Here is a 26,194-nt window from a genome sequence, read left to right as displayed (position 1 = left end):
TCTCCTCTTTGAGGCAATTTTGTTAGGTTGGAGACTACTTGTGTAGCAAAGTTCACCTTTTAAATTTTAAACATGCATTGAAAAATGAATCTTACGTTTTGAGTGCTTATTAAATAAGAGAAGATTTTAATTGGTAAAATCACTTGGGATTTGGTTCCAAATGCTTTTAACATTAAGCAAGATTTTTTTTTATTTAATTAAGCATTCTGAAAAGAGCAATAATTAAGAGTTTTAATTTATCCTTTAAATTATTCTCTTGATGTTTAAATAAATAAAAATTTAAATATATTTTATTCTGAAAATGTGAAAAAGATCATTTTTTTTAAAAAAAAATATTTAAAATTTAAAAAGATAATCAGGAGAATAAATTATGACTTTTAATCATTTTTCTTCTAAGTATATGATTTAACTCAAACTCAGAAAAATTCAATTGAAGAGTACATTTGTCTTGCAATTGGTAAACAAGGAACTTGATTCCTATTTAACCTAGGTTTGTTATAACATGATTATTTGAAAACTTCTATCACAAAAGCGAGTTAAAAAACAAAAAGGAACATTTGGATGATACTGAATACTTACTAACAAAGAGTAAGTTTGCAACATGGTGTTATACTTTCACCAGCACCTTTATTATTAGATTAGAAGATGATATACCAAAGACCTTTGTACAGTTATAATATCCATAAATATTGTTAACTGGAATCGAAATTAACCCAAATATATATATAAAGAAATAGGACATAAATGGAAGCATGTGCATTGAACAACTAGTAGTTAAATTAAGATTAAAGAACCAGTAATTTGGAGAATCCAACAGAAATGTCTTGCAAAAACTATTCTCTGCCTAATGAAGCCATTTTGAAAATCAAAAACCCTAAACTAGCATGTCAAATTTTTACAAGTTGGCGGCATATTCAACAATGAGAATCATGATGTGAGACATCAAAAGTGCCACCAAAAGTAAGAACAGAAAGAAACCTAACTAACACTCCTTATTCACAGCATGAACATCCATCCTAATAGGGCTTCAAAGATTAAAGGGTTAATGCTGCTGAACCAGACGCACTGTTGTAGCACTCTGTTAGACTTTCATTAGCTGCAGCAGACACATTCATAATCTCAGGCGACCGAAATTCCTCGCAATCAGTGGATCCGTTCTTAGTGAAGAAGGCAATAAGAGTGTTCATCATTCTATGGACAGCTAACTGAAATTCTTTCTGGTTCTTGGCTGCACTATTGCTAACAGTTGGACCAAGATTATATAGGACGGAGCCAACAGGAGCCCCCTCGGAGTATAATTTACATGCTGTCAATATGTCACGTGCTCGGGTCCGGAAATGACCAGCAACCAGATCCTCAAAATGCTGCAGAGGAATAATATGCTAAGATGTATAAGCCCATGATTTATGCATGCATGTATGATATCAAAACTATCAAGACAATACTATATTCAAAGAATGAGAGAAAGACATTTGTTCTAGATGCCAAACCTTTGGAGGTTTGCGCATCGTATACATCATTGTCTTCAAGGATAAAATAAATGCATTATCACTGTACTCCTTAGATCTTCTATGCCCATCTCGACTGCCTCCATATGATTCTGAGTATCCAGGCTCATTATAGAAGGGCTTCTCATTCAAAATCAGAGCTTGTATGGAAACCAAAACTTGTAGCATGGTTGATTTTCCAGGAATCCAGTTTTCATCATTATTCCTACCTTGCCAAGTGCCCAAAAGACTAAGGCAGACTGTTCCACATTTATATAAATTTGGATTTATCCTAACGCCACCGGAGTGGTAGTAAACTTTCTGCAGTAAGATAATACAGGTTTACATCACATACAGCAAAAGGAACATTCTATAACACGTGGAATATTTAAGAGATGATACATACCGGGGGAGAAGCAGGATAGTTATCAGGAAAGTAGCAATCAAAAAAGAAAAGACCATCGTGGTATGGAGTGCCTTGAGGTCCAATGATGGCAGCCCTCAGAAGCTCCATCCTGGATTCACTAACTTTAACAAATACTGTTTCTGCAAAAATATGTTTGTGAAATGCATATGCATACCTTAACATATAGCAAAACATTATTTTTATAGATGCAGGACATAGTGGATTACTTAAAAAAGTAATACCTGGCAAATTCTCCTCCAAAATTTTCCACTCCTCCTGAATTCTTTTGGCCCAGTTCTTGGATCGCTGTAGGGAACATTCAAGAAAGAGCAAGAGCAAACAATCAAAAGCTTGAACATATAGGTTGGTAGATATAACTAACAAACAGTTTTCCAATATCATTTACCTGCGCCCCTGAAGTACCCTGCTTATCAAAGAAATGATCAGGAAAAGAATCAACAATATCAAATTGCTTAAATTGCCGATATTTTTGCATCACAATATCATCCTTGGCTTCTGCTTTTCCATGGGAACTTGATCCTTCAGAAGCACCAACTTGCTTGCATTCACTTGAACCAATATCCTTCAACCAAGGCAGTGAAGCTTCAACCCCAGTAGGTAAATTGTCAAATTGATCCTGCATACTTGAATAAACATCGTCGTAGTAGTCCTCATCGTAATCAACTTCAGAGCCATAATCAGGATCTTCATCCATTTCACCTTCATCAATCATATCCTCATCATCCTCACCTGAAATATCATCAGAACCATTGGGATTGTTTGAATTCAGCGATCCTGAGGTGGAACTCTTGCAGAGGTCACCACTACCAGAGGACTCTCCCACATTCATAGAGTTTTCATTGTCGCCTACAATGGCATCCTGACAAGAGAAGAAAAACACATGTGAGCTCCTCCATGAGTAATAAAATCATGATACATATGGTTTCACTTTCACATTCCCAAATAGTTCTTTACACACAATTACATGCATGATGAGCTTACCATACAAATTGTTACACTCTTTAGAGACAATAGTAGTAAGCATTTAAAGTTTAGGGCATTGCAAACTATAATGTTGGAAATTTGGTTCAGTTACAGTTGAGTATTGAAAAGATATAAACTCGTCCACACTGATTTGAAAACCTAAGGGGAAAAAAAATCCCAGTAATCATTGACCATAAATTTAATTTGCAGTAACATTCAGAAGAGGATCATAAAATGATGAGTCATAACAATTAAGAGGAACTTTGAGACATTTTTTTAAGCCTGCAAAGGCCAAAAGCATCCATGGAAGAGGAAAGGCTCTAAAAGACATTTTTGTCCATAGCAACGTTGACGTGCAAGCCAAGGAGGAAATCACTATTCCAGCAGCCCCAAACAACCCCACAACGTGAAAAAGAATCATACTAGAAAAAAAAAAATACACACACACACACACACAAAATCTGTGTACAAAAAAGTGGTGTTCCATTATTTTCTTTTAAGGGGAAAATAGAAAAATACAAACATAATTGTTTGAAAGAACACGTAAAGTTACGAAATTCAGACGATCAAGGATGAAGGTTAAAATCCAAAGGGGTACCCACAAACATTACAAAAAGAAAGGAACAAACTTGACCATAATCCAACGATGAAAAACATGAATGGTTAATATAATAGCAGAGTGAAAGATATGAAACCTACAAGGTAAAAATCGAAACTTTTTTAAGAAAATGGAAATATTTTTTTCCTTATTTTATTGTTTTTTTTTTTAGGGAAGAAATCGGTGAAAAGAGAAGAGGGGTACCTCTTCGTCCTGCTTGCGTTTCTTGATCGCAGAATTGGGAGCGTTGCTATCAAGATCCATTGGAATGGAATCAGAGGCGTCTCAACCCCACTCACTACTACAGATGCTAACAAAACAGCCACGCAAACACACTTTCACTCTCCCAAATACCAACACACAATGTTCCAATTTATTCCTACTTGGCTACTCTACCTTTGTTTTTTTACCCTTTTTTTTTTCTTTTAAATATTTATACCAAGAAGTTTCCTTTTGGGTTTGGGTTTTCAGTTTGGGGTTCGCTAAGGGTCAATGGTTATAAATAATATTTCAAAAAAAAAAATACAAAAGATTTTCTAATGATAATTAACAAAGATTTTTAGATTACTTATTCGTTAAGTTTATTTTTAAAATTTAAGTAAATTTTTTAAAAATTTAATGTTGATTCATTAGTAGTCTAAAATATTTTATAGGATCATTTAATTTTATCTATTTTTTAAATGACTATTTATACAATCAATTTTAAAAAAAATTATTTTGACTAATGTATTATTATATAATATTAGAATTATTTTTTAAAAAACATAATGGTAAGATCCATTAATTTATTATATAGTAGTATATAGATATAATATAATAAATTAATAATTCTCTTGTATAAACTAAAATATTTGGTGTTATTAGATAATACTAGTATTGATTATGGTTATGCTTTAATTTTAGAGAATAGTTGATTTTTATTATATTTTTTTAAGTGAATTTTACCATATCAAATAATGGTTGGAATTTTGAAAATTTGGATATTTTCACATGTTAGCTTATATTAGAAGGTATCAATATAATGTAATGTTAATGACCCGATTTTTACTCAGTATAATCGTGGCCCAAAAGTGTATAAGTTTTATCGGGTCTAGGGTCGGATTCAGATCTAATAATATAGGCCCGATATATATTTCGAGTGGGATCTGAGTCACGTCAAACCGATTTCACCCACACCCCTACTTGTTACGGTGATTTTATAGTGCTCCATGCCCCATCGGGCCACGCATGGTTTGTTACCGCTTGACCTGGGAGTCAACATGGCCCCATAATTTATAGATGCAAACTCAGAAAAGTAGAAAGAATGAAAGATTAAAAAGAGAAAATGGGAGTCTTAATTGGCGGATAAATCCTCTATTTATTTGTTTATTTAAACCATGTAAATGTAAATGTATTGGATTATGTTTACTAACAGATGGAGTTGAAAAAATATTATTTGTATATCAGGTTTAGTAAAAGTAAAAAATCTTCAAAATTCAGGTCATTCCCATATAATTTCACACCAACCGTGTGTCAAACTTGCTGATCACGGCCGCATTAATCTGATAGGAAAACTGAGTCAACAACTGGTTTATGTATTTCCAATCCGCTTTTCATGGCAAAATTCGCGGTTGTTTTTCCACATCATGTATGGGATCCCAATAAAAGCGTACAAGTACAACAGAAACAAGAGGGGAACAACAGATCCCAATAACCATGCTGGAATTTTGCTTAATCCCATTTTGCTTAATCCCAATAGATGTTACATAAACATGAACTTCCAGATTCGAATCCTGGCTGCGGAAGTTATATTTTAGTCACCAAAAAAAAAAAAATAGATGTTACATAAACACCACAACTCTGCAATATCCAAAGAAGTAAGCAACTATAGTATGAATTTCTACCAGACACAATAATGTTTTTAGAGTAACTTTAAGAAATTGATCAAAAAATAGTAACTGCCATGATACAATGAGAGTTTAGAACAATAAAAGACTTGCCTCGGATGATGGAAAATAATCAGTAATCAAATGCAAAAAATGATACATGTTTAGAGGATATTTTCGTCATTTTAGAGACAAGGTGCAGATGTTCAAGTATCTAAAAACTTATCTTTTCGTTTCTGCTGTGTCTTACTTCAAACTCCTCATCAAAGGACTCATATTCTTTGGCTTTCTCCTTTAATGAGAACTTAACTATAAGAATTGGGTTAGAAATAGGGATACACAATATAATACAAATATAAGGCACTTCAAAACATACATTTACATTCTTGATCACAATTTATAATTATTTTTTTTAATGAAAGGAACTCTTGCTAGCAGGTGTTAGGTGTAGGCTTTTCATCAAATTTGGAGTTGGGCATAGAAGGAGAGGCCATTCGAGCAAAAGGGAAGAATGTAAATGGCAAAGTTCTGGCCATTTTGTACTGGAGTAGCTATAACAAATTTAACCGCACAGTCACACTGTTATGTGTACATTATATTTAAGATATTCATCACTACCTGAAATATATATACTTGATAAAGTTCTAAACACACTTGGTGCCAGAAAAGCTTATATCTTATGCTATGTGATTTTTTTTTTCAATCTAATAACCTTAAAGCATGCATTTGACAAAAATATAATGCTTTCTTTTAGATACTTCCTTAGCTTGACCTCTGCAAAATTTGCACCAATCTCAACCTCAATGATCATTACTTGAAAAGAACAAAAGAGTTTAGTAGTATTAGTTGATGAATAAAGAGAGAGAGAGGTAGGAAAATGTTTAGACCTCTGCAAGAGTAGTGCAGTTTGTAGAGGATGCCCAGTTCTTGGTCTGAGCTGCACAGAAAAATAATATAACTTTACATTTTTCTCAAGAAACATAACAATCCATATGTTAACCACTGAGAAAAAAAAAAGAAGAAACCATCAAGCCACCAACTCAATCCATATTCTAACACATGATTCCACATCCCTAACAAAGGAACTGCCAAGGCACCGACTCAATCAAAAGAAGAGAAGAATACCAAAAACACAAACATTAATTCTGATAAAATAAAAAAGGAAAAAACATTGTCTGTATAATCAAATCTTATCATTACACATGCATATATATCAGACTATCTGCTTAAGATAGGCTTATGATTCTTTATTTGTCCTTGAGCTGATCATGGAACAAAATACACATTTTTATTAAAAAAGGTTTAGCCATTTGCTACTAGATTCTTCTATAAGAAATGAGTTTCATGCTCTCTGCAATTTAGAATAAAATTGTTCAGTTAATTTGTTGTTCTCATGTTCTTCCAATTCAATTCAGATTTATAGGTCAAATATTACAAATGAAAACACAAAGGGTCATGGAAAACTTAAAAAAAGAAACCAAAGTAACTTATAGTGAGAAAATTGCAATAATCTGTGTTTATATGCAGTAAATGATAGATTAGCATATGCATAGATTAAGTAACAAATCTTATAAAATACCAAATTTTCATCCTCATCTTTTCTAGTTTCATGTCAATCATTTTGATACTAAAGCAGAAATGGTGCACATAAGGTCTACATATAAAGTGGTTTTAGCAAACATAATAATTGCTTTAAAACATTGTTAATGTGGAAGCAAGGATCAGCACATGGTTATAAACTATATTATTATTATTTTAGTTGCTAATAAATATAATAAGTTTGTACATAATGACTAATCCTACGTCAATGGTTCATAATCATGAAGAAAACTTTATAGTATATATAACGTACATTCACTGATCACTTCCTGTGTTCAAGTAACTTTTTTTTTTTTCATTTTTGATGTTCTGAAACGTACATTTGTTGTGACAATAACACATAAGAAAGAATAAATAAAATATAGAAATGAAATCACATTAGTAACAAGAAATCTAAGCTAAAACCACCATTTAGAATTTAAAAATTTCTTTTTCTAAGCATTGCATTATAGATTACCACAAAGCAAGGTAATATAGCTCTAGGATTCAAAATACAGAGTTCTTCAATATCTGATGAGTCATGGCTTATTTTCTTGATCAATGAATCAAAACCCGAATCAGTCTCTTCCTGAATCTCTTGCAAAGAATTGTGAACTCTTCCAGCAATACACACTTCCTCAATATTGGTAATGCTTCCTCGTTGTATTCAAATAAAATAATGGAATCAAAGGCTTGATCACTTGTAGCAGTGGTGAGAACCCCACGTTCACCATGGAATTCTTGGTTTGCGTTGAAACCATGCTTCAGAATTTGGCACAAACCACATTGTTCTAAAGTGCAGGTGAGGGTAGAAGAGTAATTTACTAGACCAAGGGAGCATGCAATGGTTGTTCCATAAAACCTCATGACTTCATTTCCATCAGCTATGCATCGAGGTTGCATGTTCTCAGCTATGTTTCTCACTGTTTCTCTGCATTCCTCAAAGGAAGCGAGTGTTTGTGGAGTGGTAAGAACTTTTAAGACACATTCTATATGTGCGGCTGCATTGGTTTCAGTGGTTTGAGGGTTCATATATTTGGTTTGGCAAATTCTTTCTATGATCTTCCAAGATGAATCTTCTCTGTGAAGTTGCACAACTGCCAACATGTGTATTCATGCATGTCACTTTTCAAATGTAGCCTTCTTACAAGTTTAAAAAGAGTAATGCTAGGAGACAAAACAAAACAGTCAAAATTTACTTTATTTAACGTTTAGTAATTATCGTACTAATTAATAAATATTAAATAAAGACAATTGGATAAATTATGGCTATTTTTGGTTGATTTTCTTTGGTTACTAAATATATTAAAATATTTTTAACAAAGACTGATGGAGTACACTCATGAGGTCACTCTTTTATTTAAACAAGTGTTTGATTTAATTCCAAAATTAGATTCAAATTTAAAATAACTTAAAAAATATGAATTGAATTGATTTGTAAATTCTATGAATTTATTTTACAAAAATATTATATAAACACAAAAATAATTACTATATCAGTTATTATTTATTTGTGTATAAATATAATATATATTATTAAATTTATTTTTAATATATATTTTATATTTTAATATATATTTTATACGAACAATTGATTTTGCATTTGATTTTTAGTGTTTACATAATATAGTTGTTTATTTTAACATTTGTTTCAAACTTTTTTTGTAGAGAATTTGTTTGAAATTGAAATGATTTGGTATGTTAAAAATATTATTTTTATTTTTTAGATATTAATTAAAAAAAAAAAGAGAGAGAAGGGCCTCGAATTGATAAGATCAGAGGTGATACGGTTCAATCTCCGGAAATGAAGGCGATTATTAGTGGTGATAGAATATTGTGTGGTATATGAAAGATAAATATATAAAATCAATTTATTATATTAGTTTGTAAATTAAATAATTCTTATTTTATATAATGATTCTAAATACAATAATTTTATTTTAATTCTATTAGTTCAAATAAAATAAAATCAATTACAAAAATATTTTATTCCAAATATACTCTTAATCTATAATGAGTAAAACATTTTATTAGTTTTAACTTTTAATAAAACGTGTGGGGTTATTTAATTTTTAAAACGTAGCATTTGATATACAAAAAAAAAAAAAAACAGAAAAGGAAAAAAAATAAACCCCCTGATTTCAATGATTTAACCATAAAATTTATTACTATAGTTTTGCCTATATATATAATTCATAGTGTTTGTAGTGATGCTTATTCCTTCGCTTTTGAATATATATGAGAATATCCATGATATTCCTACTCCAGATATTTCTTTTGTGTATAAAATAATTAAATAGATTGCATCAAAAGCTAAAAGTGACGAGATATAGGATTTATTAGGATAAAAATATAAGAAAAAATATTTTTATAAATAATTTTTTATTTTTTAAAAATAATTAATTTAATATTTAAATATTTTATATAAAAATATTTTTTTATTTATTAATAATATTTGGATATAATAATGTAAAATAATTATTTATTTACTTATTTATTATGATAAAATATATTTTAAAAATAAATGTAAATTATAATTTTTAAATAGTTATTTTTTAAAATTTTTAATATTTTATTTTTAATTTAAAAAATTTGTCAAACATATTAAAAAATGTAATTTTTTAAAAAACTTAATGATACATAAACAAACTAATAAGAATTTCGCCAACGAACTATAACTTAAATAACATAGTACCACCATACTCGCTTACTCCTAATTAAAAGAAAAAAAACTAATATGGATTTCAAAGTTGATCAAATAAATTGGATCGATTTGAAACAGGGTGTTGGACTGCTGGTGTGTAGGACATGAATTAAAGCTGAAGGATTCAAAACAAACGTATCCAATGAAAATCAGCACAAAATAAAATAAAAAAAAAAAAAGAAAATTTCCTACAGAATTGACCCTATTGGCTATTGCAAAGTTCAAAAACAATATTGGAGAAATTCCAGTGACTTTGTTGAATAAAAAAAATATTAAAGTCTTAATGCACTCTATTAATTTACAAATAAAAATTATATCTATTTATATTTGTATTTATTTAAAAGATGAATTAAGACTCTCAATTATTATTTTTAAAAAAAAAATCTGATTACTCTGAGAGTCGAAATAATAGAAATATGTGGTTCAATCCATCATCTGTTATTGTCTTATGATTATGAATGTCCTAAAAAATTTTCCATAATTTTATTTTGTATAAATGTGTACTATATGGTGAAAAAAGTTTAAAAAAAAGGTAGATAAATAAACAATCAAACTTAAAAAAGTTAATTTAATTCAACAAGAGAAAACAAATAAGTGACGATCAATACCTGAATTCTCAGTGATACTGTAACCTTCCACACATTTTTCTTGTTTGTCACGACATTGATGATGATGATCATGATGACATGTTGATGTTAGTGGAACACTATTAGAACCTTTGTGCATCGAAACCTTTGACTTTAAGAAACCACTGCATTGGTAACAATCAACATATTGTGTTTTCATCAAAGACATACTTCTTTTTGTTGATCTATTTGATGATTCTTCCAACCCTTTGTTGCCACCATCTTCGCGAGAATTATTGATGTGAGTGTAAGGATAAGATAGACAAGTCTTAATCTTAAATTCCTCGCTCGTGTCATCAAGGGCAATATCATGTGTGACAGGGTCAACGATTATTGCATCATCACCACCATTATGTTGTTTCTCTGAATTTGAACCTTCTATGACTTTGTCTCGTGTCTTTTTTTTTCTATGTTGCTGCCTTCTACTTGTCATGGGATCATGAACTTCTGTTGAGTGAGGTTTGCAATAATGAAGTGAATTCTTCAGAGATAACCAAACCTCAGACATTATTCTTATTCTCTGAATAATAATAATAACAATAATATTTTTGTTTTAATTCCTTTATGATCATAAGAGATTTATGCTCACAGTATCTATAGGCTTTAATCTAATTTCAAAGGTAACTAAACAATCATGGAAACTCAATTATAATTTTTTTTGTAGTATTACATACGATTTTTTATTTAAAATTTGATTCCTTTGCTGGATCATCATTCACTAATTATGGGATGCTCATGAAAAATATTGTTGAGGAGCATGACCTGTCCACAGTTCATGTCAAGCTTTTAATAGAAAAAAATTTAATAATTTTAAACTCCCAGACTCCCAATTCTTTTTGAAATTGAATTTTAAGTTCCCAATTTGTTTATTATTCAAATCCCAAAAATGTTTTCTTTTGTTGACGAATAGATATGAAAAGATATAATGTATTATTTCATTGTCATTATTTAGTTACTATTATTTTTTCTTTTTCTTTTAACCTACATATAATAATTAAACAAAAATGTTAGCCTGTCAAAAATAAGTCCAACTAGCAAAATACGTTTTGTAGCAAAAATTTATGTGTAAAGATTTTTGTATTATTGATAAATTTTTGTATTATATATAAATTTTTGGGTTAAGTATGATTTTGGTCCCTAACGTAGGGGCTGAAAATTTCTTTCGTCCCTCGGTTTTTTTTCGCTCAAAAATGGTCCCCAAAGTTTCAGTTTGTTTTAAAACCGTTCTTCGGACCAAAATACCCCTATCCCTTCTTCTCCAAAATCATGCAAAGCACCAGCACCACCACAACCACCACCACCCACCACCCACCACCACCACCACCACCACCACCACCATCATCATCATCATCAAAAGAACTCAGAACTACCACCATCCACCACCCACCACCCACCACCATCATCATCATCATCATCATCATCATAAGAACTCAGAACTACCACCACCACCACCACCCCCACCTATTGCCACTCCATCACCATCCATCACACCAACCAAAACTCAAAAAATCAACAGAATCATCATCATCATCATCAAACAAAAACCCAGAATCATCATCATCATCATCAAACAAAAATCCAGAATCATCATCATCATCAAGAACCCAGAATCAGCAACAACAATCCTCCAAAATCAAATTTCAACAACAACAATATTCCACAACAAATTACACAACAAATCCAGAAATTTCACAAAAAATCAAATTCACAGAATTCATAGAAGAAGAAGAAGAAGCGGCGGCGGTGCGGCGGCGGTGTCGGCGGGAAGAAGAAGAAGAAGAAACGGGCGGCGGTGCGGCGGCAAGAAGAAGCGGCGGGCGGCGGGCAACGACTCAGCAGTGGTGCCGGCGGGAAGAAGAAGAAGAAGAAGAAACGAGCGGCGGTGCGGCAGCGGAAAGAAGAAGAAGAAGAAGAAGAAGAAGAAGAAGAAGAAGAAGTGGCGGGCGGCGGTGCAGCGGCAGTGCGGCGGCGGTGCAGCGGGCATGGCGTCCTCTTCTCTCCCCCCACCACCCTCCCCCCTCCCCCTTTCCTTTCTTTCTCGGCCCCTATCCTGTACCCCATTTCTTTCTTTTTTTTCTTTTTTTTTTATTTATTTTATATTTATTTTATTTTATAATTTTTTTAATAAAGGGTAATTTGGTAATAAAAAAAATATAATTGGTAAAAAGGACGATTTCAAAATAAACTGAAACTTTGGGGACCATTTTTGAGCGAAAAAAAGCTGAGGGACGAAAGAAATTTTTAGCCCCTACATTAGGGACCAAAATCATACTTAACCCTAAATTTTTTATATTATATCGATAATTTCATATGCTATATTTAAAAAATTCAGTTATATCAATAAATTTTTATGTTGTTTAACAAAAATTTTCATGTTAAAGAAGTGAAAAGAAAAACGTAATACATACTTGCGTTAATTTTTGTTTAATTTGTGCCACTTAGTTGAATGTGGATTATTTATGATGAAAAAATATTAAAAGTAGTTCTTAAAAATGTAGGAATCCGAGATTTTTTATCATGATTTTTTTAAGTTAATATTTAAAGTGGTTTCTGAACTTGTAATCGAGTTTTAAAGATGTTCCTAAACTTACATTGGTCCCAATATTACTCTTGAATTTAATAAAAGTGACTCAGGGTCATCCCTAAATTATTTTTCAAGGAATATTTTTTAACGACGTGATGACATATACGGAGAGTTTGAGAGACGTCACGGTGGATAGGTAACGGCTATATGATGTGACTGTTATGGCTATTTAACTCAATTCAATAGGGATGTTCATGTATCGGATCAAATCAGCAAATTTACGGTAAATATTCGCATCTGATCCGAAAATTGTGGATACGATCCGATCCGCAGACTGATCAGATCGGATAGGATCCAATTCGCACCCTTTAAGAATCGAATCGCGGATATTTACTTTGCATCTGCATATCTGCATATCTCATCCTTTTAAGAATTCAATTCACACTTCACCCTAACCTAGTCTTAATCTCACTTCTCTTGCTCTTCATTCTTCACGACATTGCAACCCCAACTTACAATCATTCACCCCCAATCTCTCATCCATCTTCCGAGTCAGAGACACCAAACCACCCATCGGCCACTTCGTCTTCGTATTCCTGATCACCATCGAAAGCTGCTCACCAGAGATCTCCTGATGTTCCTCCCTCTTCGTGACGTGCTTCTTGTCGGAGCTGTTTTTCACAAAGTCGCGTAGTAGGTTCGTCCCTGTGGTTCGTAGTTCGTGGTTCATAGTTTTCGCTAGCATTCTCATCTCCTGCTTCCCTCGGCTTGACGACCTTTGTTCTCTGTTCTTGACCTCTTCCGTCCTAAATTTCTGCCACATCTCCTGATCTCCGTCCTCCTGAACCATCTTAGGTATTATAACTAAGTACTTGTATTAGTATATAATAACTTAGATTTTTTTTTCAATTTACTCTAACATATTTGACTAATTTTTTAATTGGTATTTTCTTAATAGGAATACATGATTGTTGAAATTACCTGATAGTTGCTGATTTAAGAAATGATCAACTTGTTTTACTATTGTTTTATTTTAAGCATTTGCATATTGTTTAGACTTTTAGTGTGTTATAATGTTACTGTTTTATTTTAAATGAGACATTTAGTATTTTATTGCTTGTTGTTTTCACTTACGATCCCACTAGGAAACCAACAAGAGTCTAGCCAACATCAAGCCAAAAAGTATTTTGGAACTGCATTTTATACTAATTAATTGTTATTAATTAGTGATTGTTTAAATTTTATTTTTTAAAGATACAAAATTAATTATTACTAATTACCTCTTCTTACTATAATTTACCTTTTACCATTTATTACACAAATCTTAATTCCTCTTTCCAAAAAAACTTTGAAACTCCAAAATAAAAATACCAAAACATAATATAAAGATTATACAAATCCCTAAGAAAAAACATACAAAACATAGTAAAAAGAATCATTCAAATTAATAAAAAGAATAATCCAAATCCTAAGAAAAAAATTTACAAAATATAGGAAAAAGAATAATTCAAAACTAATAAAAAGAAACATCCAAAATTTAGGAAAAAGAAACATAAAAAAAACTAGTTAAAAGAATCATTCAAAATCAAATAGGAAGAGGAGAAAAAGAGCCGCAAGGTGGCCGGTGGGGGACTCGCGGTGGCACCTCGCAACGTAGTAACTAGAATCTCGATTTAACTTTTAAAATCTTCTAATATTACAATTTTAAATGAGTCAATCGATTTTGCGAAATTTGTACAAAGTCTGACGATTTTACAATTTAAATCTTGTTAAAATTTTACGATTTACGTACTTAATTTACTTTTTCGATTTCACATAACATCTCGATTTTCTCTACCTTGACTTGCGAGGAGGAAGTCACAGAGACCGCGCATCGCGAGTGGAAGAGTCGCCATGGATCAGAGTAGTTGATCGCGTGTCGCGAATGGGGCCTGGCGCTGGCTGTGTCACAACGAATGGAGAGCCGTAGGATGTAGATTCTATTTGACGCAACGGATGGGGGTCGTGATGGTGTTTGGCAATGCAGATGCGTCTGGATTATGATCCCGCAACGGTGGAGGCGGCTATGTCTAATGAAAAAGGACGGCGACGGGATGTGAAGAAGAGATTTGACTATTTCCATGTGAATGGAAAGGGATTAGGTTTTTTATGGATTGTTTTTATTGTGTACTATAAATGTTATTAGGATAAATGTAGATAGAATCTTTTTTAAATTTTGAATTTTGAATTTAAAATTTTTTTTTATTTATGAAATTTAAATTATAATTGAGTTGGCTTATGTTGGCTCGTAGGGGAGTTATTTTTCTATATTTTTCTTTATTCATATATTATATTATTTTATTTTTGTTATTTAGAAAAGATTTGATTAAAAATATTTTAGGAATAAATATGTTTAAAAGTGTGAAAGAAACATTTTTATTGAATTTTTTACACAGAAATATGATAAAAAAAAAAAAAGAAAATTCAATTATGTGGATATATTCGATATCTGATCCAATATTAAAAAATACGGATATCATATCTGATCCGATCCGATGGAGATTGTGCGAATCAGATAAAATTTTTGGCCATATCCAATTCGATCTACGTACACCCCTACAATTTAGTCTCTGAAATGGTTTGTAACCCTAATTACCAATTTGAGTTCCAGATAATTGTGTTCACCATTAGAAGTCACTCTCTTTCTTCTTCTCTTCTCTCCTTCTTCTTCTCTTCCATTGTTAAGCATGGTTTGAATGGGTCATGATTAGTGGAGGCAGCAACCTTTTTGGTAACTTTAGTAATCGACGATCCGAGGGTAGCTGTGGGAGGAGAACCTCCAGAAGCAGTCACGAATGACTTCTAGATAGGTGTGAGTGTGGTAGCCAAGCCTTCCTCAAATGGTCAGGAATAGATGCGAATCTAGGGAGACCATTTTATGGTTGTCCTAACTACAATATAAATGATTTTTGTTAATGTATATAGCTAGTGTCGTTGCTCATTTAATTTGTAATATTTCTTTTCCATAGGCATAAAATATGGTTGCAGAGTGTTGGCAAGAGATGGTGTGGTCTTTTTTATGTGGACTGATAAAGTTTTAAATGAAGAATAAATAAATAGTAGAGATAATCCTGAATTTAAAATAGAGGAGTGGATAATGAAATTTGCCTGGAAGATTGAAAGCCTGGAGTGTGAAGTTAGGGTCTAAAAGTGGTATTTTGTTTGTTGTTGTTGGTTATTGTTATGTTAATAATTGTGATTTTTGTCCGTGTAGCATGGAAGCGGTGAAGGCCATTTAGATATTATGTAATAGAAAAGTCTAAATGTGATGGTTGTGATTGTTGTACCCTATGAACAAATGAATATAAATGATAACACAATGTTCTATTTTGTCATTATTGTTGCTAATTGTAATTTAGAAATGAAGGAATTTGAAATTAAGGAAAGACACTATCAAAAAACAACATAGAGTATTTAAGTCAAACTAAAACATATACACTCTGACACATAAAACTCAGAAATTATAAAGTTCAATGTTTAAAACCAAAATATCTCAATGAAAAACATCTAAATATTCAATTCTTATATTTTTTTTGGTGGACTGAACTCCGGAGTTGGCACAAATCGTAGGACGCTATGCAACCTTGAAGCTGTAGCTGCAGATGCACCAACTATTGGATCAATACGAGCAGTTATTGGTGGTGGAGTATTTGAAACTAAAACAGTGGGTGGTGGAAAAGCATTTGAAATATTTGGTGGAGGAGCACTGATGACTAATGGAAGAATTGAAGCTGGTACAGTTGGTGATGGTGAAATAGTTGAGGGACGAGGTTGTCTTTTTTTGTGAGAACTTTGCGGACCTTGTTTGGGGTTACACAATAGTTATTGCAATCTGTAAGACAGTATTTAATTAGATGGAAAGAAATATATAAAACAACAAGGAAAGAGAACAATAATTGAAAACCTATTGAGAGCCTTCATTTTCTAACACAATGGGTTGACTCATGCCAAACTCAATCTTAGTAGCATTGCTTTCATCTTGTACTTCAGTTACAACAAGTGGAGGTTATTACTAAGTACCTGTATCAACTTCACCAGATGCAGTAGCAGCTGCTGCGACAGCTGCAGCCTCATCGTCAGCTTTTTTCTTGTCACAATTTTTCTTATCGTGACCTTTATCATTACAATGGCGACAAAAACTCTCTTTATATACCTTCTTCATTTTGGTGGTCTTCTGCTTCTTGCCTTTCACTGGGCCTTCATCAGCATTATTTCTTCGTTTTTTCTTGGGTGTTTCTGGCATTTTTTTTAAAATTGAGTGTTTGTGATCGGTTGTAGATTGACTTCTTCCATAATTTCTAGCCAGAAATAGAATTGATATGAAATGCATATATGCTATTGTATGCATTCATTGTCAATTATTTATGACAAAAGTTTATTCCACATCACTCGTCAAAGACAAGTTTGAGTGAAATATATCTGAATTCGAATAATATTGTGACTCTTATTCACTTTATCACTATATAAATTTTTTGGCTTTAAATATTAAATTCATCCAGAATCAAGTCCCACAAGTTTTGTTTCAGCTCCTCACTTTCACTACATTCCTTAATGCCTAGACCTTATTTCTAGCTACCTTAGCTACTAAATCTGCTGGTCTATTACACATGCGATGCGAGGACCAGATTAGAAGAAAAGAAGTTAAAACTTGGAATTTTACAGAGAATGTCTTGAACAAAATAATATTTGTTACATATATATAATATGAAGTTGCTTCGATTGCTCTCTATTCAGCTTTCATACATGTAAACTATCAGTCTCCAAAATAATATGTTCTCCATGCATTCCTTAGGCATTTGAACTGGCCATGAGTAATGAGTTCCCCTTCCAATGTTAAATCGATTCTGAGAAATTTTGGGTTAAATTAAGCTAGTATATATAACAGCGCTTTCAAAGTTTTGAGCCACCATGTAATTTGTACTAATCTTTATGGTTCTATAGAGTACTCTTCATATGATATCACTTTATTTTTTTCTGTTTACTTATTACAGTATCGTTACAGCTGATCTTGGTGTAGCTACGATCTTCCAAATTTGAATCCTTTCCCACTATACTTTTTGTAAGCACTCTTATCAACGGTGAACTTACCATTTGGTTCTAGCATCCACATCAGGTGATCTTGTTCGTCCGTTTATCACAGTATGGGCAATTCCAACTAACAGAATTTAATGAACCATCAATGTGAATGAATAATGTATCTAACTTTTTTTTTTTTGTTTTAATGGTAGATTTGTGACTTGGTGTGAACAAGAGATTGTATTAAATACTTTCGTCTTATAAAAATTGATCAGTACACTAAAAACAACCACTAAAATTAAAAATAAATTAAATTATATATATATATATATATATATATATATATATATATATAAATACACTAATAATTAATTTTAGTGTGAGAATAACATTATTTTTCTTATAAAAAAATAGCTTTTATTGAATTCACGTATTATCACCTATTATTAGTAGTTGTCATGATTTTTCATTTCTATCTTTATATTAATATATTTTAGGGATAAAAATGTTTCGGTTCAAATTAAAAAAAATCAAAATTAATACAATCTAATATAATTCATATCTAATTTTTAACATCAATTTAATTCAATTCAAATTGGATCTAATTCAATGCAAATTGGTATATATATATATATATATATATATATTTTGTTACGGTAGGTAACCGGAGATTAACTCAATAGATGGCGTTCAACGGCCCAAGTGTATGAAGGAGGAGAGCTCCGGGCGTATCTGCAACTCGGGAGGCTCCGTCCGACTTGCGCGCGTGGTGAGTGGGGGGTGGTACCTGCAAAGACACTCCGATGCCTAAGTTAGCAAGGGTGTAAGCAGGTATAGAGAGTATTGGAACTTAGGAATACCTGAGGCGTGTCAGTGTACTTATAGTGGTGAGCCAATAACCACCGTTGGAGTAGTGCCGTATCTTTAGGATAATAACCGTCCCATTATCTTAGGGAGGTTAAGATATGGCTTTATGAAGTGGTTAGAGAGATTTCAGGGGCGGTTACTCATTTGAATGAGTATTTATCTGCCAGCTAATCTCATAACCGACTTCTTCATAATGAGTCGTGGTTGACACCGACTTCTTAAGTGGAGGTCGGTGCTTTACTAGGCTTAATCTATTGGATCAGGCCTTTCGATTGGACCTAGGCCCTTAACATTGGGCCAGGGTATGAACAGTGCCCCTACTTGAGCCCAAGATCCTTTTAAGGCTTGGGTTTAAGTATTTAACTCGGGTTCGTAGCCGACCTTCACGGGTTTTGAAACCGACGTGATTTTCGCGACCTTTTGTTTCTGACAGTTACGTCAATTCAAGCGTCGTGTCCGTTGGGGAAGCGTTTAGGGATTGAGGGCTTTGGTAACGGTGCAATCGCATTAATGACAGCCTCGTTTTTACCATTATGCCCCTTAGTGTGTTTATAAATGTTTTCCCTCTCTTTCGTTTTTCCGTTTCTGCAAACTTTCAAACTTCTTCTTCCCTTGTTCGTGCTGCATTCTTGTGTTCGAAGATTTCTGCTCTCTCCAACCTTCATTTCTTGGATAAAGGTTAGTTTTATTTCTTCCATGTCATGCCTTATGTTTGCATGTTCTGTTTTGTGAGTGGATAGGTTGGCCTGTAGATTCTAGCCTCGTATCTCTCCTCTTTAGGGGCCGTGTTTTTTATTTTTCTTTTTCTTTTTTCCTTTTGTAGGTTTCTGCCACTTTTCTTTATATAAAAAATGGCTTCCGTAGATGTTCTTTCTCAATGGGTTGACGTTACGGTCCTTGGGGAGGAACCGTTGGTCGATGCTGAGTTCACCACTCATCTTCGTACTCATCACAAGCTCTGTACTTCGGAGGAGGACGAGCCAAAATATGAACTAATAATCCCGGGTCCTGAAGACCGGATCTGTTTTGGGAGAGAAAATGAGGCGGCCCCTCATTTTTTCTTTATGTATGAGTGTATGATCACCCGTTTGGGTGTTTTTCTTCCTTTCTCAGATTTCGAGATATCTGTTTTGCATCACTGTAGAGTTGCCCCTACTCAACTTCACCCCAATTCTTGGGGTTTTTTGAAGATCTATCAGTTTATAAGCCATGCTCTGGACTTTCCGACTTCTCTAAGGATTTTCTTCTTTCTCTTCCATATGACTAAGCCCTTTAGTGGGCTAAACAACAAACAGCAATGGGTATCCTTCCGAGCCATACAAGGTCGGAGGATTTTCACCCTTTTTGACGAATCTTTTCACGACTTCAAAAACTTCTTTTTCAAACTTCAAGCTGTAGAGGGTCACCACCCCTTTTTCCTGGATGAGCATTCCTCTCCCCGCTTCCCCCTTTATTGGTCGCCGCCTTCCTCTTGTGAAAAGTATGGTCCAGATGACCTGGACGAGGTGGAGGCGGCTGTTGTGGGGTTTTTCCGAGAAGCGTGGGGGAAGTCCCCATACTTGGATACCCGAAAAATTCTCCAGGGTACACCGACCTTCGTTCAATCTCAGCTAGGTAGTGCATGCATTCTTTATTTCCGAGTTGTTTCTGCCGACTTGCATTCTACCGACTTGTAATTTTTGTTATTTGTTTTCTTTTGCAGATATGGCAAAGAGGAACGCTCAGGAGGCCTACCAAAGGGTCCAGGAGGCCAAGGCGAAGTCCCGGGCTAGGTCCGGTGGTGCCAGGGCGGTCACCTCTCCTCCTCCTCCTCCTCTTCCTCCTAAGAATACTGGCACTCCCACTCAATCCATTGTCATTTCTTCCTCAAGTTTGTCTCGACCACCCCCTTCTGCCCAGATTCTCTCTGAGCCAGAGAAGAAGAAGCGCAAGACTTCAGAGTCTGGCTCTTCTTCCTTCGATGGTGGGGTTAAGGCGGATGCTATGGCATTCGTCCGAAAGAACATCTATCCTTTTATCAGTATGGATGATGTTTCTGTTCGAAACCACCTCACCACCATGGCTGAGGAGAGTTTTAAGGCGGCGGGTGTTTGTGGCAAACTTTTGGACATTTTTGAGAAGGCTCCCCTCAGCTCTTTGGGGGCATCCTTGAGGGTTGAGGAGTTAGAGGGGAGGCTTCTTATTTATGAAAAGCATGAGAAGGAGTTGAAGGAGGAGAGAGATAAGTTGAGGAAGGAGAGGGATCACCTGAAGGAGGAGGAGGGTAAGTTGCGAGCCCAATGCACTTTGGAGGCGAATCTGAGGAAAACGGCGCAAGATAGCTACCACAGCTTATTTCAAGATATTGTGGCCGTGAGGAAGGACTTGCTGAATTCTCGGAACGCATACACCGAGTTGGAGGACTCTATCGCCGAGGGTGCCGAGGAGTCTTGGAGAATTTTCTTGGAACAAGTCAGAGTTATCGCTCCCGACTTGGACCTTTCTCCTTTACATCCCGACAAGGTAGTTATTGATGGTGCCATCGTGTATCCTCCTGCTCCCGAGGTTGTTTCCGAGTCGGACCTGAAGACTCGGGGGCAGAGGATTATAGAGTCTCCTCCTCGTCCTAAGGATGCCTCGGGTTCTTCCTCCGTTCCTCCGGCTGGTCCTGGTGGCGGCCCTCCTGAGCCTAGCGGTGGTGATTCCTCTACTCCTTTGAAGAAATGACTCTTCTATTTTTTATGGCTATATGGGGGCCCGGCCTGTGGGTCCCCTCTTCTTTAAACTCTGTTTCTCTGTTGGTGGTTGTGAACAATTTCTTTTTGGCCTTTTAAGGCCGTAAACAAAAATATTTTATGGCGATTGCCCCTTTTAAACAAGGGCGTAGAAAAATAAATGCCCTTTTTTGGATAAGGGTTTCTAAGTTACCTCGTGCGTGCATGCTTTTCTGTTTTGGTATTTTTGATCTTTTTTGAAGAAACCCCTTTGTTGGCTTGCTTTGTTTTCTCGAGCCTTTTTCGTTCAAGGGCTTTTATGCAGCCTTTAAACTTTTTCCAGGTTTTCCTATCTCTTTTGTTATCCTTTGTACTCAACTTTACTTTAGTGAGCTTCTATGACTTAGGTTATTTTTGTGATGCGTTTTTCCTTTACTCGGAGCTCGGTTTTCTTTTTCCCGGAGCTCTTTCGAGTTCGTTTTACTCGGATTTTCATTCCGACTTGAGAGTCGGATGATTCCTGAGCTCTTACGATCAACTCATATAACCTCTTTACGCCGACTTGTACCTCGTCGTTTCATCCTGACGACCATCTAGGTCGGTCTATGGGATTTTCACGTTTTGTCGAGCTTAAGTCGGCGCGTTTCGTAGAAAGACTTATAAAAAATAAAGGAGGATATTTAAGAGAGATATAGTAAATGAAAAAATCTTTATTAATTGGGAAGGTACCTTTTTGCTACTAAGGGTCTTGATAGCCTATTTTCCCTTAGCCTCTACTATGATGCCTCGTTAAAAACCCTTCTCCAGAAAAAACCCTTTTCTTTGGGAAAAAATCGTGAAGTTGGGAAAAGAGTACATCAGGGAGTAGAGTTCGCTTTTAACTGTAGTACCTTTTCATATTACAAGCATGCCACGACCTTGGTAGCTCAGTGCCATTTAGGTCGGTTATTTTATAACAACCTTTTCCTAAGACTTCTTTGACTTTGTATGGTCCCTTCCAATTTGCGGCGAGTTTTCCTTCTCCCGATTTGTTGACTCCGATGTCATTTCTGATTAGGACCAAGTCATCTGTAGCGAATGTTCTTCGAATGACTTTTTTGTTGTACCTCGTAGTCATTCTTTGCTTCAGTGCAGCTTCTCTTATCTGGGCCCCCTCTCGGACTTTGGGGAGTAAGTCGAGCTCCTCTTTGTGCCCCTGTATATTTCCGACCTCGTCGTGGAGAATTACCCTTGGGCTTTGCTCACTGATTTCTATTGGAATCATGGCTTCTACGCCGTAGACTAATCTGAAGGGCGTTTCTCCTGTGGCAGATTGGGGAGTTGTCCTATAAGCCCATAATACTTGAGGGAGCTCTTCAGCCCAAGCTCCCTTTGCTTCCTGTAGTCTTTTCTTTAATCCTGCCAGTATGACTTTGTTAGCTGCCTCGGCTTGCCCATTGGCTTGTGGGTGTTCTACCGAGGTGAACTGGTGATTGATTTTCAGACTGGCTACTAGATTTCTGAAGGTGGCGTCGGTGAATTGGGTTCCATTGTCTGTGGTGATGGAATAAGGTATTCCATACCTTGTGATGATGTTTTTGTAGAGGAACCTGCGACTTCTTTGAGCGGTGATAGTGGCTAGCGGTTCTGCTTCTATCCATTTTGTGAAGTAATCTATTCCCACGATCAAGTATTTAACTTGTCCTGGTGCTTGGGGAAAAGGACCTAACAAATCCATTCCCCATTTTGCAAGAGGCCAGGGAGAAGTGATACTGATGAGCTCTTCAGGTGGAGCTACGTGGAAATTTGCGTGCATCTGACATGGTTGGCATTTCTTCACAAATTCTGTGGCATCTTTCTGTAAGGTTGGCCAGTAGAATCCGGCTCGGATTACTTTTCTGGCTAATGACCTTGCTCCGAGATGATTTCCGCAGATTCCACTATGTACCTCTTCCAACACCTCGGTGGTTCTTGAGGTCGGCACGCACTTCAGCAATGGTGTTGATATCCCTCTTCTGTAAAGGACATTTCTCACCAAAGTATAATGTTGTGCTTCCCTTCGGATCTTTTTAGCTTCTTTCTCCTCTTTGGGGAGGATGTCGAATTTCAGGTATTCGACTAAGGGATTCATCCATCCGAGGTTTAGGCCGGCTACCTCAAGTACCTCTTGTTCATCCTCTGTTTTTGATACCGAGGGCTCTTGGAGGGTTTCTTGGATCAGGCTTCTGTTGTTCCCTCCGGGTTTGGTGCTTGCTAACTTGGATAGGGCGTCAGCTCTGCTATTTAGATCCCGAGTTATATGCTTAACTTCGGTTTCCGCAAAGTGCCCAAGGTACTCCAAGGTTTTCTCCAAGTATTTCTTCATATTGGGGTCCTTTGCCTGATACTCTCCACTTATTTGGGAGGTCACCACTTGCGAGTCGCTGTAGATTATCACCTTTGTAGCGCCAACTTCTTCCGCTAATTTTAATCCGGCGATCAAGGCTTCGTATTCTGCCTGGTTGTTTGAAGCCGAAAATTCAAATTTTAAGGAAACCTCTATCTGGGTTCCTTTTCTATCTACCAATATTATTCCTGCGCCGCTCCCTGTCTTGTTGGAGGATCCGTCTACATAGAGTTCCCATGTAGTCGGCTTTTCCTCTTGTTCACCTGCATATTCTGCAACGAATTCGGCGAGACATTGGGCTTTAATTGCTGTCCGAGTTTCATATCTCAAATCAAACTCGGAGAGCTCTATTGCCCATTGAACCATTCTCCCTGCAACATCCGTCTTTTGGAGGATTTGCTTCATGGGTTGGTTCGTACGGACTCTTATTGTGTGAGCCTGAAAGTAAGGTCGTAGCCTTCGTGAGGCTATTATTAAGGAGTAGGCAAACTTCTCTAGTTTGTGGTACCTTAGTTCAGGGCCTTGTAGGACCTTACTGGTAAAGTAGACCGGGTGTTGTCCGACCTTGTCTTCTCTGATCAGAGCTGATGAGACAGCCCTGTTTGCCACGGATAGGTATAGGACATGGTCTTTTCCCGGTACTGGTCGTGTTAAGATAGGAGGTTGACTTAGAAATCTTTTGAACTCTTGGAATGCCTCCTCGCATTCCGAAGTCCATTCAAATTGGCATCCCTTCCTCAATAAAGAAAATAGTGGAAGGGATTTCAGTGCTGATCCCGCCAAAAATCTGGAGAGGGCTGCAAGTCGGCCGTTGAGCTGTTGAACCTCTCTCAAACAAGTCGGGCTTTTCATTTCTAGGATGGCTCTGCATTTGTCGGGATTGGCCTCAATCCCTCTTTGTGTTAGCATGAAGCCTAGAAATTTCCCCGCTTCTACTGCGAAGGCGCATTTTGCGGGATTTAGTCTCATCCCATGCAACCTTATAGTGTTGAAGACTTGTGAGAGGTCGGTTAAGAGGTCGTTTTCTTGCTTGGTTTTTACTAACATGTCGTCGACGTATACTTCCATTAGGCTCCCTAGATGGGGGGAAAACACCTTGTTCATCAGCCTTTGATACGTGGCTCCTGCATTCTTTAGTCCGAATGGCATGACCACGTAGCAGTAGTTGGCTTTTGGTGTGATGAACGATGTTTTCTCCTGGTCGGGTTCATGCATCGGGATTTGGTTATATCCCGAGTAGGCATCCATGAATGATAGGTATTGGTACCCCGAGCTGGAGTCCACCAGGGTATCAATACTCGGTAGAGGATAAGGGTCCTTAGGACATGCCTTATTCAAGTCGGTATAGTCGACGCACATTCTCCATTTACCATTCTGTTTCTTGACTAGCACTACATTGGCTAGCCACGTTGGGTATTTGACCTCTCTAATAAAGCCGGCTTCCAAGAGCGCCTGTACTTGTTCTTCTACTATTGAGGCTCGTTCTGGGCCGAGCTTGCATCTTCTTTGCTGTACAGGTCGGGACCCTGGGAAAACCGAGAGCTTGTGGGACATGAGCTCGGAAACAATCCCGGGCATGTCGGAAGCCTTCCATGCGAAGAGGTCGGAATTAGCTCTTAGGAGCTCTCCCAACCTTTGTTTTAGGGTTTCCCCTAGGTTGGCTCCTATGTAAGTGTTTTTTCCTTCCTCCTCACCGACTTGTATCTCCTCGGTTTTTCCTCCCGGTTGGGGTCGCAGTTCTTCCTTGGTCCTTGTGCCGCCTAGCTCTATGGTGTGGACTTCTTTGCCCCTTCCTCTCAGATTTAGGCTTTCGTTATAGCACTTCCTTGCCAATTTCTGATCTCCCCTCACCGTTGCTATTCCTCCTGGAGTCGGGAATTTCATGCAAAGGTGAGGAGTCGATACCACTGCTCCCAGGCGATTAAGGGTAGTTCTGCCGATTAAGGCATTGTAGGCTGACCCTTCATCGATGACTATGAAATCTATGCTTAAAGTCCTTGATTTTTCCCCTTTTCCGAAAGTGGTGTGAAGGGGTAAAAATCCCAGTGGTTTTATTGGCGTGTCCTCTAACCCATATAGGGTGTCGGGGTAGGCTCTCAACTCTTTTTCATCTAACCCTAGCTTGTCGAAAGCGGGCTTGAAAAGGATGTCCGCCGAGCTTCCTTGGTCTACTAGGGTTCTATGGAGATGGGCATTAGCTAGGATCATAGTTATTACCACGGGATCATCATGCCCGGGTATTATCCCTTGCCCATCTTCTTTCGTGAATGAGATAGTGGGAAAGTCGGGTGTCTCTTCCTCGACTTGGTAGACTCTTTTGAGATGTCTTTTGCGAGAAGATTTGGTGATCCCGCCTCCCGCAAATCCTCCTGAGATCATATGGATATGTCTCTCTGGGGTCTGTGGCGGCGGATCTCTCCTGTCCATATCATCTCGCTTTCT

General features: G+C 36.0%; 2 protein-coding genes across 2 annotated transcripts; both read right to left on the bottom strand.

Moving 5' to 3' along the window:
• Positions 1–736: 736 nt before the first annotated feature.
• On the bottom strand, positions 737–3,877 carry LOC130970622 (putative ubiquitin-conjugating enzyme E2 38). Its single transcript, XM_057896756.1, has 6 exons — positions 3,680–3,877; positions 2,300–2,773; positions 2,136–2,199; positions 1,894–2,033; positions 1,491–1,808; positions 737–1,364 (listed from the first exon to the last, which is right to left on the bottom strand). The coding sequence occupies exons 1-6, from the start codon at positions 3,737–3,739 to the stop codon at positions 1,035–1,037; spliced, it is 1,386 nt and encodes a 461-aa protein (XP_057752739.1). The 5' UTR covers positions 3,740–3,877; the 3' UTR covers positions 737–1,034.
• A 3,599-nt stretch (positions 3,878–7,476) lies between these two features.
• On the bottom strand, positions 7,477–10,756 carry LOC130967290 (uncharacterized). The gene is made up of 2 exons (XM_057892106.1): positions 10,231–10,756; positions 7,477–8,015 (listed from the first exon to the last, which is right to left on the bottom strand). Exons 1-2 carry the CDS (start codon positions 10,754–10,756, stop codon positions 7,477–7,479), a joined length of 1,065 nt encoding a protein of 354 aa, XP_057748089.1.
• Positions 10,757–26,194: the final 15,438 nt, after the last annotated feature.

The sequence above is a fragment of the Arachis stenosperma genome, chromosome 3 (assembly GCF_014773155.1).
Source record: "Arachis stenosperma cultivar V10309 chromosome 3, arast.V10309.gnm1.PFL2, whole genome shotgun sequence".
Lineage (NCBI taxonomy): Eukaryota > Viridiplantae > Streptophyta > Magnoliopsida > Fabales > Fabaceae > Arachis > Arachis stenosperma.
Note: the sequence above shows the minus strand (reverse complement) of the source record. Positions and strands in the feature narration are given on the sequence as shown.

What these genes read in the sequence shown, in the direction of transcription:
- LOC130967290 (XM_057892106.1), bottom strand. Translation starts at nt 10,756, where the DNA reads ATGTCTGAGGTTTGGTTATCTCTGAAGAATTCACTTCATTATTGCAAA. An exon ending in CAGTATCACTGAGAATTCAG is followed by an intron (nt 8,016 to 10,230) that starts GTATTGATCGTC and finishes ACATGTTGGCAG; the next exon opens with TTGTGCAACTTCACAGAGAA.
- LOC130970622 (XM_057896756.1), bottom strand. Translation starts at nt 3,739, where the DNA reads ATGGATCTTGATAGCAACGCTCCCAATTCTGCGATCAAGAAACGCAAG. An exon ending in AACGCAAGCAGGACGAAGAG is followed by an intron (nt 2,774 to 3,679) that starts GTACCCCTCTTC and finishes TTCTCTTGTCAG; the next exon opens with GATGCCATTGTAGGCGACAA. An exon ending in TTTGGAGGAGAATTTGCCAG is followed by an intron (nt 2,034 to 2,135) that starts GTATTACTTTTT and finishes ATATTTTTGCAG; the next exon opens with AAACAGTATTTGTTAAAGTT.